A 14,800-nucleotide genomic window follows, 5' to 3' on the forward strand; every position below is an offset into this window, starting at 1 on the left:
ATATATAAAACTAGTTATTCCGGCAAACGTTGTTTTGCCATATAAATTATTTTTAGTTTCTAGATAAATTTTAGTGTAGACAAAAGGTAACTTACACATTATTAGTGTGTAAGTATGTAAAACTTGATTAACTGAACTAATCGTGCCAAATTCACTTAAGATTAATAATTTTATTATCTCTAATATAAAAATGAATCGCAAAATGTGTTGGTGCCCGCTTCACCCAACAACGCCTAGATCAATTTGGCCAATTCTTCATTTAAAATGTTCGATAAAGTCTAAGGGTGGTTTTTACGGCGACAAAAATTGGAATAATTACCGGGAAAACGGAAAAAAGGTGAGGTTTTCTTTTTTCAATCGATTAACGAAACAAATTCCGCAGCCTTCTTCGACTTATTTTTGATTTATTGTTTTATATGCTGTTTTGCGCAAAGTGTTTTCTACTGAGTTTTCTTTTGTCCACTGACAAACGAAACAAATTCCGCAGGTTTGTTTGATTCATTTCGTTTTTTGTGCAAAGTGGTCAATTCGGGATGTTTTAGTGGGTCCCACTAATATAATTTGTTCTTGATAGGGTGGCGAAAGTTCGTGGAAGCGCCCTGTCAACGGGGTGACTGTTCTGTTCAGGAGAATTTTTTGCACCGACTATAAAATAGGAAGGAACAAAATCTGCCACATTCCAAATTTTTTTAACAGAACGAAGTCTGTTGGGTCCGCTAGTTATGAATAAAACAGTAATAATTAATAGTTAATATGAGAGTTACACTGAGATAGCAATATGATAATTGTAAACGTTACTACTACACTTGATACATATACCATAATGATGGCCGAAAACTGTGTAGTGAGTGAAACAGGAGACCAAATGAAAGTGAATCCAAAGTAAATACTGGATCGAAGCGTTATACGTGTCTGTTGGTAAACCACATTTTTTTTCAAGCGGATGGTTTCTCAATTCGTGAACACGCATCGTATAACTGCCCATTTGAAAAACAATGATTTTCTAAATTTATCCCGCAAACACTAAGCGATCGGCCTTGCGACTTGTTAATTGTGATTGCGAACGCAAGGCGAACTGGAAATTGCAATCGTTTGAAGTCAAACGGAAGATCAGTCTGAATCATTGGTATTCGAGGAATACATAAATTTTCACCTGCGTACTTTCCGTTAATAATGGTTGCCCCAATCAAATTCGGCATAAGTCTTTTGAACGAAAATCGAGTACCGTTGTTCCATAACTGAATTGATTGTGAAGGAAGATGTGATAATTATAATTGCGAACAGCGTTCGCATTTGGTACCCATTTGATGAAACAACTGAATCCGCAAGTGTTAAATCCCAATGAGAATCGTTCTCTAGCAAACCCAATAGTTGACATGCTTCTCGATATGTTCGGCATTGGTGGCCATTCACAGTTTTCAAATGCGCAAATGATTTTGGTCCACGTACAATTACCAACAGCAGTCGTAAATAAAAACATTCATCATTTCTAGGATGAACAGTATACATGTGACTGGAACTGGGGTTCCTTGTTTGCAACGTTGGAATTTCTTTGTTGATTGATTCCAAGTGTAATACTTGGGCATTTCAACGTACATCTGCGTCGCTGCGAATGGATCTCCTTTACACATTTCAAAGCAGTTAGTCAATGTTGTCGATGGTGGTCTCTCAGCTCCTTGTGCCGCATTAGCCTCAGTGAAGTAAACTCTTTGGCCTTTTTCCAAATGCACTGCTAAATGTACAACTGTGGGATATTTTTTATGAATTTGAAATGACAATAATCGTCAAAGTGATTCATTAGTACTGATGAATCTATCCATTTGGAAGTTGCTGATTACGTCATTCCGACGCAATACCAAACACAGCCATATCGCTGCCTTTTGTGACGTACTTGCACAAATATTTGATTGATTTGGCCGAATGACAACTCTTAACGTTTGCATGTGTTTCAAAAATTCGTGATAGCAGCGGGCAATATGGTACAATGAATTCATATCATCTCTTGATTTTGAACTTTAACTTTGATAGTTCGATCATTATCTTCTTTTGAACGCCGACAATAAACTGGATATCGTTCCCTGTGTGTGTTTCAGCAACTAACGGTCGCGGATATTGTTGTGTGCACTTTGCATCAGCCATGCAAAGCGTTAATGGATTTAATGCACCGCACGGTCCATGCACCATCTATGTCATCACAATGTCGTGTAGATGGGCTGATATGATGTCATCCACTTCATTTGAATGTAAATTGTTCAGCAACCAAATTAGGATATGAGCATGCGGTAGTCCACGCTTCTGCCATTCCACCGAGTACATATAACAACGTGTGTCACCAAAAACTCGATACTTAGTAAGCACATCCATCATAACCTTGAGTTATTGCTGCAATACTCTGGCGATTATGTCATGGCGATCATGTGGTTTTTGGCCCGGTTCCAACTCACGTTCAATTTCCGTCCACTTCGGAATGCATGTGAACGTAATCCGGAGTTCCATAATTTCGCACGTACGTCATAGCGTCTTGAGCGTATTCGTGCATGTGGTGTGGGCTTCCGATATAAGATGATGGGAGAATCGTCAGACGTCAAAAATTCTAAACATCACCATCTGGATGAATAGCATCACGCAAGTGTATATAGTCCTCAGATCGTAGCTTTGCCTGATTAAATTGTATGAAAGCTAAACGATCGGTCTCGACTTTGACATGCATATCGACAGCGAATTGCTGGAATAGTCGACGGCACTTCAGAATGACATTCTCCTCATGTGTATGAATCATCATACCATATGCATAGTAATTCTTTGCGCTTAGATTTTTATTCGTTGATACGCCTGAAAATGCAAAATTAAATGAATTGTTAATGGAAACCAATAATAGCAATAATTAGTGTGTAATTATTGTTGTACCGGTAATTAGATCGACCATCTTCAACGTGGTTTCGTGTCCGTCTTGCCCTTGCCAATAAATGATTGGATATTGTAACACATCGTACAAACGATGCATGATATTGCTTCTTCGCTGAACGATAATGTCTCGCTCTTAGGACAAATTTGTTCGTATCCGATGGCATTCGTTCCCATGCTGTTTTGAACATATTAACCACAGCATCATTAGCGTGAAAAAATGCTTGCAACTGTTCAATAATTCGTCTCTTTAACTGTTGGGTCCCTTGTATATTGCATCACACATTCAGCTGATCCACCATTGACGAAATTTGCAGAAATTGAGGCGGTTCATCTGGTGTTGACACCATTGAACCATGCAAATGATATAATTGTCCTTGTATCTGTAATTGAAAAAAATCATTTGTTGACAAATACGGTGTAACTTCTGATCGTGTGATGGTGTAGTATGTGGTGTATATGTAGTTGTTATGTGTTGCAATTTATTGTGTTGGTGTGAGTGATTGGTTATGTGTGTTGTATCTTTTACCTTGCAAGTCGGCATGAAACCGCCTTCTTGAATGATATCAGCTCCAAAGGAAGTCATGCGAAAGCAGTTATTGTATTCAAGGATGTGTTGAAGAAAATGGCTTGAATCAGGATCACTTCCATCGAACAATAGTTTCAGTGACTGTGGTGGTGTAAGTAATGGATCCAGTTTGATCTTTCCACTTGCCCAGCACAATCCACGCATTGCAATATCGGCATATAGTCGTCATTGGTCCAATATCTAAATTTTCATCATCACTGTAGTTCGCAGAGGGATCATATTCCAATGCCAAGTGATTGTATGATGCCAATGATCTTGGTGTGCTTACGCGTGGTCTCAATCGGGCATTTTCTCTTATTTTATTTTGTCTTTCTTCGCTTAAGTTCTGTGAATTCACTTATTGCTGGCTTGCATGACTTGTGGGGTGGCCGATGTTCGCACGTCGTCCTCAAGGCATTTTGGACTATGGACAGAGTGGTGAATTAAACCTCAAATGAACGATCCACATAATTTACACAGTTCAACCTACCACCTCAAAGCCAAATGCCTGCTGTTTTAATTGAATAAAAATTTGCATCACGTGTATGAATGATTTGATGGTTTCCATTGTAAAAGTTAGGAAACGATTAACTTTTTTAAATTTTTTTTTAACTATTTCACAGGGAACACAATACCTTTTTGTAACATGAAATTACTTAATCAGAAAATCTACTTAAAGTATTTGGTTTTTAGTACATGGTACTTATCAGATACAGCTCTTTATTTTAAAAGAGATTTTCCCGCTTTTCTGTTGAAATTTTTCCTCAATTTTTTTTGCTATAAACCTCTCTGAGCCCGAGACCTTTCCAACGAATGCAAAACTGTGGAAATCAGTTGGTGCGTTCTGGAGTTATAGCGTCAGGAAGGAAAACCAGACTTATTTTTATATAGTAAAAAAATGCTAGTTCCACGTTGCGGTTTTTGTATTTCAACTTTTGCATTTTAAATCATCGAAACTTGCTCGCACTTATACAATCTGTAAGGTTATAAGTGCCATATCGCGCGCCGGCCCACGTGACGCTTCGGTTCATATCGTGCCCCTCCGATACGAGCAGCAGCAGCGCCTGCTTTGACGTGTTTGACTGACGTCGCATGGCATTTCATACCGTCTTGCTCCGTCTCGAGTAGGTACATAATGAATATTATATGCGGCTTGGCCGTCCGTATATAAAGTACCACTTTTTGAGTATAAAAACCGTGGAAAAACTGGCGCTTTCGAGGTGGAAGTAGAAAATAATGATTAAAAACATCTTTACCAAATTAGATAATTTACATATTTAGTTTGAAAAATAAATCAATGTATGCAAGCTTTTTTCGAAATATCATTTACTCGAATATATTTAAAATTGAACCATTTTGATATCTTCATCACTCAAACATAAGTATTACACAGAACTCCGTAATAATCACGCCGCAGCGGCGGCGATATATCGTTTAATTAATGTCTTTTAAACGATTCTATAAAGGAATGAATATTCTTTTGGAATGTGTGCATTCGAGTTTTGTACTTTTCACATATTTTTGCACATTTGTTGTAACTATTTACTGCTCGGTACAATGCACGTTGTGTTATCCGAATTTTTTCAGTTATTGCTTTCATTTTATTAGTCTTCGCAACTAATTGTTGGTATAGTAACTCATATTGTAGCAAGACGTCACTGCTTTCATCCAACAAGAATTCTGGAATTGTGCTGCCACTATTCTCAATATACATCTCAAAATTCTCAGAAGTAATATTATCAACGGTTTCAGCCTTTCGCAGTTTATCGGCTTCTGCATAGGCAATATCATATTCTGCAAATAGCGAACCAAAATTATTGTTCATATTTTGTATATTACGCGGTAAAAATGCGAAATAATGCTTCAGTGAATTCACACCGCGCTCTTTATGATTCATATTATTGCAAAATTCTTTGAAGCAGTCTGCAAACATGTCATCAATCAAGTCAGGAATAGTTTGGCTTTGCAATGATTCAGAGGAATTAATTGGCAACTCGACCTTAGTAATCGTACTATTAGTAATCTCCATTGCTTCTCTTTTTGATAACGATGAAGTGATATGATTTACGTCGGGGTTTGACCAGTCTTGTATAACTCCCTCCATTGAACCAATTTCAAATTTAACCTCCTTGGAAGGAGGTTCTCCTTGGTTGTCATTGCCATGGTGAACCTTCGGCAAGAATTTAAATTAGATTAAAACAAATTAAAAATATTTCGTTTAATAATGTTGAAAATATTAAGACATATTTTAATAACATCCCAAAACGCCTGATTAATACTTAACAGTTTTGAACAGGCAGCTTATAACGTGCCTCTTAGTTAAGATAATAAATAAAAAACGTTTAGAAACGAGCAAGATAAATGCGACGTGAAACTTGGTCAAAGCATCATAAACAGCACTACCGGTTTAGTGGCAATCATTTTTTCACTTACGCGTTTTAGATTAGGATCACTATGAGGATCACTCTTGGGATACATCATCCTGATCACAGCTCCAAATTTATCTATGAAAGATGGAAATGATTGTGACATCGGATATATTTTTTGTTTACAAATAACAAACTACAAATGGTTTGACGTACTATAACGAAGTTTTCCGAATAATTCACGAAGCTGTATAAGCTTGTAGTATACCTACCTCTTATTCCTGTCTTTATATCTCCAGTAGGAATGTAGGAGTATTTAAATATGTTTATGCAAACTTAATAAATTATATTCCACTGCACCACAGGCTCGTTACGTCGATTTCGGCGAATCAAACAGGCGAGCGGCAATTGTACTCGTATATCAAGTAGGCAGATGCGGTGCTGACATCAACTGTGAATGTCACTTGACATTTACTAAAGTCATGGTTGGGAGTTTAAGACGTCGGGTTGCTTTAAGATTCTACTTGTAATAATTTAACGTTTTACTTTTATTTCTAACTAGCTGACCCGGCAAACTTTGTTCCACCTCGCTTTGCTCTTGTGATTGAGAGGCGCTTTTCACGTGCAATTTCTTGTTCTTCTTCAGTCCGTCCTTCTATTCGCAATATTTCGAATCTTAGTTGCATTACGGTTTTGTCGGGAAAGATTTGATCGTCTAGGTCGCAGCATGTTGATTGGGGAAGCTACGAAGCATCGCACAAAGAGGAGACGGAGATAATAAAAAACTTTGTATTTGTGCTCTCTTATTCTCCCGCAGGATAATCCATATAAGCGAATATTTTTTTAAGAAATAACTCCACATGTGGTCTCTAATTCAAAATCTCTTACTCTCTAATTATACAATCTCTATATGTTTCACAATCTCAACTTCTCCTCTTTTACGCTGTCGTCTCTTTGCCACGTACTCTACTCGACTCCCCTCTTGCCTGTCTTCTCTCGCACTCCTCGAGTATCCTTCCCTCTTCACTCGCAGCGCTTGCGCGCAGTCCAGCCGACTACGCCCCAAGGCCATACTTACAATTCGTCATGGCCTTTTTCTTACGCTTCATCGGGCTGCCAGCCGGCTTCTTCTTGACAACCGCTGGCGTGGACTTCGACTTCTTCTTCTCTCTTTTAATTGGCTTCACGTCTTTGTAGTCATCATTGTCTTCCAAGCGCGAGCAATTCTTCGATTGCACCACCGTCTTTTCATCCTCTTTGCTATCATATTTCCGTTTAGACGTATACAAACGCACCGCCAATAGTTTATCTTTGCTGGAACTGCTATGTTGGCGATCCTTGTCCTTGGAGCTCTTGTGGTCCTTGGTGCGACTCTGATGATCACGATGCTTGTCGCAATGCTCCGACTTGGAACTCTGGTGCTTGTCTGGCGAGCTGAACTCGTTCGACATGTCATGCTCATGCTGGTCGTTGTTCGACGGCGAGACAAACTCAGTAGCTGAATTACCAACGTCCATAGCGGCAAGTTTGGAACACAGCTCTTGGCCGAATGCGGGCGCTGCCTCGTCCGAAGTACCCACGATTAAATCTCGGTGGGGTTGTTCACATCCCCCGCTGACTTCAACTCTCCCCGGATCTCAAAGCCCACAAAAACCAACCCGCCTACCCGCATCGTATGGTCTGTCACGAGTTGCTTCTCCCAGCGTGTGCATTGGTACCTTCCTGGGCTTCTCAAAATACGTCATGGCTAGAAACGGTTCCTGGGAGCTGTTGCCTGTAGCCTGGTCGATCTAAGAGCGTCCTCCCCAGCAACAGGTCAAAAGGCTGGGCAGCGTGCTCCATGACGAGTAGCTGTTCCTGCTCGCACACGTCTTCAATATTTATTGTGGTTCCTACCTTACCCTTAGTCGCTACCATTTTCTGGCCAAAACCTCGCAAAGAGGTCACGTGTGGCAGCAGTTTCAGTCGTGCACACAGCACTCCCCGGATCGACGTAGGCCGTCACTGTGTGGTTTCCACCTATGGAGGCTTCCTTTAGGTACTTGACACACTCCTCTCCTGGTAGAGCAACATGGAACTGTGCCTATGATCCGGGGGACTCCTGTTTAACTTCAGTGGTAACTGGGGGCGAATGGCAATAGCGTGCCACGTGACCGTAGTTTCGGCAACGGAAACATAACGGCCGTCCGTCCCGGCCTCGAGCTGGGAGTCTCGCCGCGGCGGCTGGTTGGTCTTTTAGTGCCGCTGGTGTCGTGTACGCCATGAAGTGCTTGCTAGTGGGAACTTCCCGGAAAGACACGGTCGTTGGCATTGCCTAAAGGGCAGTCGGTGGGCCCGTCCTCGGTCCAGAGATATTTTCTCCAATCTTAAAACGTCGTGAAGTAAATCATTGACACTCGTGTATTGGTTGAGCGCTACGGCGTTAGCTGAGCCTCTAGAAAATAACCCGACCGTTATCTGTTCGCATGTCCCTCGGTGGTTGAGATCTAGTTTGCGGCAGAGCGAGGCCTTCTCATACACGTAAGCGTCGGTCGCCTCGCCGCGGCGCTGGATTCGAGCGATCATCTCCGCGTGGCGCTCCGTCAGGCTTTTCCTCTCGCAAAACGCCTCCTCGAAATCTCTAACAAACTCGCTAAACGTGTTCATATTCGCGTTCAATGCATAACAGTGTCTAGCCCCGCCTTCCAGTACGTCTGGAATGATGATCGGTGATGATCGGCGCAGACACCTGTTGTGCTTGGCGCGCAAGACCGGCGACGACTTAATCGTGACGCCGGTTCTCGGTGGAGGTTAGTCGCTTACGCAAATCATTTACCTCCACACCTGTGAATACGAATAAAATGAAGGTTATACTTAGGCTATAATGTACTTTCAGACAACTTTATAAACAAGTGAATTTTTACTGTACCTTTCTCTGTTTCATTCTTCCTATCCTTTCATGATCAATAATATTTTCAACACACGTTTCTTCGCGGGTGGACATGTCGGCGGCAGCGATTTCAACGGCGCAATTGTTTGCACACCAACTACCAGAAAAAAATCAAAAAAAAGTTCAAGAATGTCCACGAAATTATAAGCATTTAAAGAATATACGATTCAATTACCTCGTCTTATTTTTTCCTATATTCAATAGATGAAAGCACAGACACGCAACGCCAAAACCAGAACACAAATGCTACGACAAATGCTGAATAGCATACCCGAGGTCGCATATACGTGAAAATGATGAATAAGCGGTTTGCAAAGACGCACGGAAAGCAAATGTGTTAAACATCGCCGCGATTCGAGGCCAACAATTTGGCGCATCTCCCTAGGTCGGACCTGAAGTGTCATTTTTTTTCATGGTCATATACAGGACGTTCGCGCCGTGATGAATATAAACAGGGTCGGCTTCATTTTGGAGTGTCAGTTACCAGGGTGGTATTTTTAAATGAGATTAATTTTTAAAAATTCAATTATTCCTGACATTCTGATTATGTCAAGGTACGTGCCGTACTCTTAACCGCTCCTTCTACCACATAGTTTGCACTGCTAAACTTGCTCTGTATTCTGTTTCTACACTTATAGTTTTGTTCATAGTCGGGTGCGCGCGAAGTAGCACGTTCATGCTACGAGCTTTCTTTATGATACATCCTTTGTATGGTATGTGGTATTGTACAGGTATGCCAACAGCTTTCGACCATGTATTCCCAGTAACTACTAATCTAATCCAAAGTAGTAATTACCTAGATCTTTAACCTTTCAAGATTATTACTCAAACAACTAACAAACGAAATTTGGTACTTTCCAGGGTTTTGGAGAACGTTTTAAAAACAAACAGTTTTTTACCTTGAAAATTTATAACTAAAAACATGACTGAGCATTTAAAAAATGTAAAAACCAATTTTGATTCTATTGAACTCAGAAGAGTAGAAGTTGTCTTGGATGGGAAGGAATATTCAGCTAAAAACGATAGTAAACAAGTGACCCATGGAACCAGAAGGAACCGAGGTATTTATAGTTACTTCATATTTCCTATAAGTTTTAAGTTTTACGTTTATAATATTTTTAGAATCCAGCCAGCAATAAGGGTATTCACAGAACTTAAGTGAAGAAAGACAAAATAAAATAAGAGAAAATGCCCGATTGAGACAACGCGTAAGCATACCAAGATCATTGGCATCATACAATCGCTTGGCATTGGAATATGATCCCACTGTGAACTACAGTGATGATGAAAATTTAGATATTGGACCAATGATGACTATATGCTAATATTGCAATGCGTGGATTGTGCTAAGTAAGCGAAAGGTCAACTGGATCCATTACTTACACCACCACAGTCACCGAAAACTATTGTTCTGGATGGAAGTGATCCCGATTCTCAGCTCTTCTTCAACACATCCTTGAATACAATAACTGGCCAGATGACTTCCCTTTGAGCTGATATTCAAGAAGGCGGTCGACTCTGTAAGGTAAAAAGATACAACACACATAAACCGAATCACCTCACACCAACACAATAAATTAAACACATAACAACTACATATACACCACATACTCACACCACACACTACGTTCAGAAGTTAACCGTATCAACAAATGATTTTTTCACCACAGATACAAGGACAATTATATCATTTGCATGGTTCACGGTGTCAACACCAGATGTGAACCGCCTCACCGCAAAATTCTCCGTCAATGGTGCGGATCAGCTGAATGATGCAATATACAAGGACACAACAAAGAGACGAATTATTGAAATTAACAGTTGCAAAGGCTCTCTTTCACGCCAATGCTGCACCAACCATTCTTGTTCTTGTGGTTAATGATACTTGGAAATAATGTTGCTGATTCGTGTTTCGATTGTGACAAAGTTACAGAAATCCGGAGGAAATGAAATCAATCCGCTCGATTCTTCGTCGACACTCGAATCATTACTGATAAATAAAGCAATTGCTCAGAGAAATTCTTGTACCGTTCAGCAATACAACTCTCATGTTGTCCGGCCCAAGCATCTTCACCCATTTCCGCTATAGACTTTGATGACTTGAGGCAAGCGATTTTCGCCGGCAAAAGCGCAATTGATCTTGGAATTACTGCATCTTGAGTCATTGCGTAGATCTTTCAATATTCGGTTGTTCCCTTCCAAATGCACGTTTATGCGCCATATTGTGCATCGTCCCAGATGATACTTTTTGATGTTGATAAAACTTTGCCGGTCATGGAGTGTTTGGCAATATTATATGTTGGTTCTTCAATAATTTGGAGATTTAACTTGAAATTTAGTTTGTTGAGTTTATCGGCATCCTTCCAACAATGCTGCTATTCCAGAAGATCAACTGCAACCGCAATAAGCTGGGATCTACCGAACAGTGGCTACAACTATTGACATGAGGAACCCCATGGTTCCCGGTATCCTGGGGCATTTGTTATGCAAATCACCATTCATCGTACCGCCCTTCTTGCTAAGGTCATAAACATCCTTTGTTGGGATTCAATAGGGTAATTTTTCTTCACCACAAATTTAATTCTGGTGATCATATGCACGTTCCCCGTTCCAATTCTCGATAAAAAGCATGGTGCGAGCCAGCGCGCCTTGTGGCGCCGGGTTCAAAGCTGAGTAAAGTGCAGAAGCGACTGATGCGTGTGATTTTAGCTGGCTGTAAGCAGCGGAGAGTCTTAGAGGTGCTCGAGAAGTGAGGCGATCTTCACCGATGCTCGGTAACTACTACTTATTCATCCAAAATGTCTAAGTGCAAAACTTTCAGGTACATACTTTGCCCAAGGGCAGACCTTCGTAGCAATCTTAAGATAGCTTAATTACTATACAGCGATAAATGTTAACAATTAAAGGTATCGTAAAGGGTCAGTGTGTGACGTGATGGATCCGTTCATCTGCGAATGTGTTTAGTTTACTACTGTATCTACGTGTAAATTGTACTGGTAATTTTCAAACATTATTAAGTGTGTTGATATACATATTACGATGTTACCCTAGATTGCACCATTGTATAACTTAATTGTATTTATTGTCTAAGTTCCCGGCGACGCACCATCGGTTCAAATCAAACACACAAATGAATTCGTGAGAGCTGCTTTTCGTTTGCGGTGCAAACAGAAAGCATGTCGAAATTATGATAGCAAATAATGTGCGTATCTGACTTGGAGATGCAGAGGTAATAGGCATGATGACTACTTTGAAACTAATTCAATGTGCTGTCAGTATTTAAAATAGTCGAAATAGTATTTCTGGAAAAAAAATTAAGGTTTTGATGAAAATTTGACATTTTAATTTAAACTTAGCGCCAAAACACTGTGAATAGTAATGGCGTCTGTGTGACGTCACGCTTTCGTAAACACTTGACACTTCTGGCATGTTAATCAGCTTATTTTTTCTATATTATTTAATTATTTTGAGCTATAATGATGAATTCTAACGTGTATCGATGCAGGAAAAGTGTCTCCCACGTAATAAATACATCGTGATAAAGACTCCGAATGTTGTTCATTAATGTTCCAATAACTAAAAACGGAGAAATGTACATGTTAAATCTTGTAAGCAAGGAGACGAGTTCAGTTATTATATCGCCAAATCCAAAGTACTTTATTTCCCTGCAGTTAATTGATGATGTAAGTATTTGATTATTTTTTACTATCGTTATAGTGTTCAGTCTTGTAATTATAATGTCGAGATTAACAATAGATTGTTCCAGTTACCAAAATGATATGGAAAAATGAGAGTGAAATGTATCATGTGATGGGTTCAGTTTCACAAGTCCAGAGTGATATCAGGTGTAATCCCCAACAAGATTTGAATGCCAACCAGACAAGAAAACGAACTTCAACAGAGCGTCCCATGTTCTTAAAAAGCAACGGAAAATATTAATCGAAGATAGTAAAAGGCTTAGCTGAGGAAAAGACCCGACAATTTGTTTTAGAAGTCGCTGGCAGTTCATCTGATCATTCAGTTTCACACACCGAAGAAGCACAAGAAGAGCCTAAAACCGGCCGAAATTGGTTGATAAATCAGTACAAGTATTACATTGAAAAAAAAAATTTAGAAGCAAAGCAGTCCAGACAGAAATGAAATTAGTAAACCAGTTGACACCAATGAAACCCCGGATTGTGGAGGCGAGTAACTGCATACAAGCTTGGTTGAATCATGCGTGATTCTGACCAGGTACTGGTATGTGTGATGGCAGACAGAGGTTTCAAACATGTCGAACAATACTTACGTAGTGAGGGTATACAACTTCAGGACGCACCCCTGCAAGGTCACTGGAGCTAAGTTGTCTAAAGGCGCAGGTCAAAGAAAAGATATTGTATACATCTGGGTAGGTTAGGAATTGTAGACGTGCGCCGCTTACTTTCAACACAAAACAACTCGATTATTGTACCCTAGTATACATTAACGTTTAAAAATATGAAAAATTAAAAAATATATTTTCAATTAAAAGTGATGCAATCAAAAATTAATATTTTAAACTATGTATGTACTTCGGATTTAGTTTACAAAAAAAGCAATTAGCAATTAAATGACTAAACTTTTGAACTGCAAAGATCTAAAACTGAGTTCTACTTAAAGCTTCACAGGATACCGAGACTTTTCTCGTATCGTCTCAGTCTCGTATCGCTTTTCCGAGACGATACCAAGACCGAGACGATACCTTTGATAGTCTCGTCCAGTCTCGTCTCGTGTGAAGCCCTGTCTCTAATTCAAACGAATGGTACTTAAAGTCTGTCGATGTTGTTCGCTTGCTCTGAAACGCGACTACATGTTTCTTCTGTTCTTTTATCTGCATTAAAATTCCTCCATAACCGTCTGGACTTGCGTCTAAAAGTTCTTTGACTTTCTCACGCATTGATTCTCTTTCTTCGAATGAGAGACGATAAGGGCGTCTTTGTACTGTTTTTGTTGAGTCTATAAGTCTGATCTCAAGTGTGCCCGTATTTACGCGCAGTAATGGCATTTTGGTCACAAAGTATTCAGAGAAACTACTTATCACGCTTTCGAGTTTTGCTTTTTAACAAGCTGAAATATGTGTGTCTAAATTCTCTAATTTAAAAGTTGGGTTGTCTGGAACACACGAGTGAATGCAGGAAGAATGAGGGCTCTGTTAAAGAAAAACACAAGCTCAAGTTTTAATAACGACGATCTATTGCCACAATGACTGTAAATGAAAATAACCCTGATATCGCTGTTTATATGTGTAAGTTTAGCGCGTTTGCCGTGGAAAAGCAAACAAACAATACAAATATATGCCAGCGCCTACTATAGGACAAAACATCGAATTCAACTTAACTAAATATAACTTCAACACTTTCCTTTGTTTATCTAAGTTGAATTTACAAGTCCTTGGTCATGATGTCCGCCTATTGATCTTCAGTGGAAATTTGTTGAACACCAAGTTTTCCTTCTGTCACTTTTTCTCTTATAAAAAAGGGTTTGATGGCAATGTGTTTGGTTCAGCGATGAAACTCCGGATTTTGTGCTAGTCTCACCGCTGCCGAGTTGTCAACTCGAATGACAGGAATATTCCTGAGTTTGACAATCTCTTGAAGAAGTCTGCTTAACCAAACTGCTTCTTTGGCTCCTTCGTGTGCTGCAATAATCTCTGCTTCGGTGGTTGAAGTTGCAACAACTGCCTGTCGCTGACTCATCCAGGAAATTGCACTTCCTGCATACTTCACGAGAACGCCAGAAGTGGAGCGCCCTGTCTTACAGCAACCGCCAAAGTCTGCATCATTGTAAACTTCTAAAACTCCCTCTTCTTTATTGCTTCGATAGGTTATTCCAAAGTCTAGAGCAGTGGTTCCTAACCATTTCAAGGTCACTACCCCTGTGAACAAGTATGGGAATTGAGTTTACCCCTACCTAATTTAAAATAAGTAAAACCACATAAATTCGAATGAAAATATGCTAATTATGTAAGAAATTGCACGTTTACGTAACTAGCAAAGTAATATTTAAATTTATATA

At 39.8% G+C, this 14,800-nt stretch overlaps 1 protein-coding gene and 1 long non-coding RNA gene across 6 annotated transcripts; one reads left to right on the forward strand and one right to left on the reverse strand.

Moving 5' to 3' along the window:
* Positions 1–384: 384 nt before the first annotated feature.
* Positions 385–9,163, reverse strand: LOC135803001 (DNA topoisomerase 1-like). Of its 4 annotated transcripts, none has more exons than XR_010550697.1 (8): positions 8,943–9,163; positions 8,747–8,864; positions 5,906–8,661; positions 4,169–5,642; positions 3,963–4,107; positions 3,434–3,896; positions 2,908–3,287; positions 385–2,832 (listed from the first exon to the last, which is right to left on the reverse strand). XR_010550697.1 is itself a non-coding variant. In XM_065316633.1 (8 exons), the coding sequence occupies exon 3, from the start codon at positions 7,353–7,355 to the stop codon at positions 6,894–6,896; it is 462 nt and encodes a 153-aa protein (XP_065172705.1). In that variant the 5' UTR covers positions 7,356–8,661; positions 8,747–8,864; positions 8,943–9,141; the 3' UTR covers positions 385–2,832; positions 2,908–3,287; positions 3,434–3,896; positions 3,963–5,266; positions 5,472–5,642; positions 5,906–6,893. The 4 variants fall into 4 exon arrangements, 2 of the variants coding, with proteins under 2 accessions (XP_065172705.1, XP_065172704.1); XR_010550696.1 differs by having other exon boundaries at positions 3,963–5,642; positions 5,906–5,976; positions 6,111–8,661; positions 8,943–9,162; XM_065316633.1 differs by having other exon boundaries at positions 3,963–5,266; positions 5,472–5,642; positions 8,943–9,141.
* A 143-nt stretch (positions 9,164–9,306) lies between these two features.
* On the forward strand, positions 9,307–10,121 carry LOC135803003 (uncharacterized). Of its 2 annotated transcripts, XR_010550699.1 has the most exons (4): positions 9,307–9,321; positions 9,406–9,498; positions 9,629–9,828; positions 9,890–10,121. It is a non-coding gene; the product is annotated as an uncharacterized lncRNA (long non-coding RNA). The 2 variants fall into 2 exon arrangements; XR_010550698.1 differs by lacking the exon at positions 9,307–9,321 and having other exon boundaries at positions 9,396–9,498.
* The last annotated feature ends 4,679 nt before the right edge of the window (positions 10,122–14,800 follow it).

This window comes from Atheta coriaria, unplaced genomic scaffold, assembly GCF_025399875.1.
Source record: "Atheta coriaria isolate IRGN ID8LTWV9N9 unplaced genomic scaffold, Caltech_Dcor_3.1 contig_97_pilon, whole genome shotgun sequence".
NCBI lineage: Eukaryota > Metazoa > Arthropoda > Insecta > Coleoptera > Staphylinidae > Dalotia > Dalotia coriaria.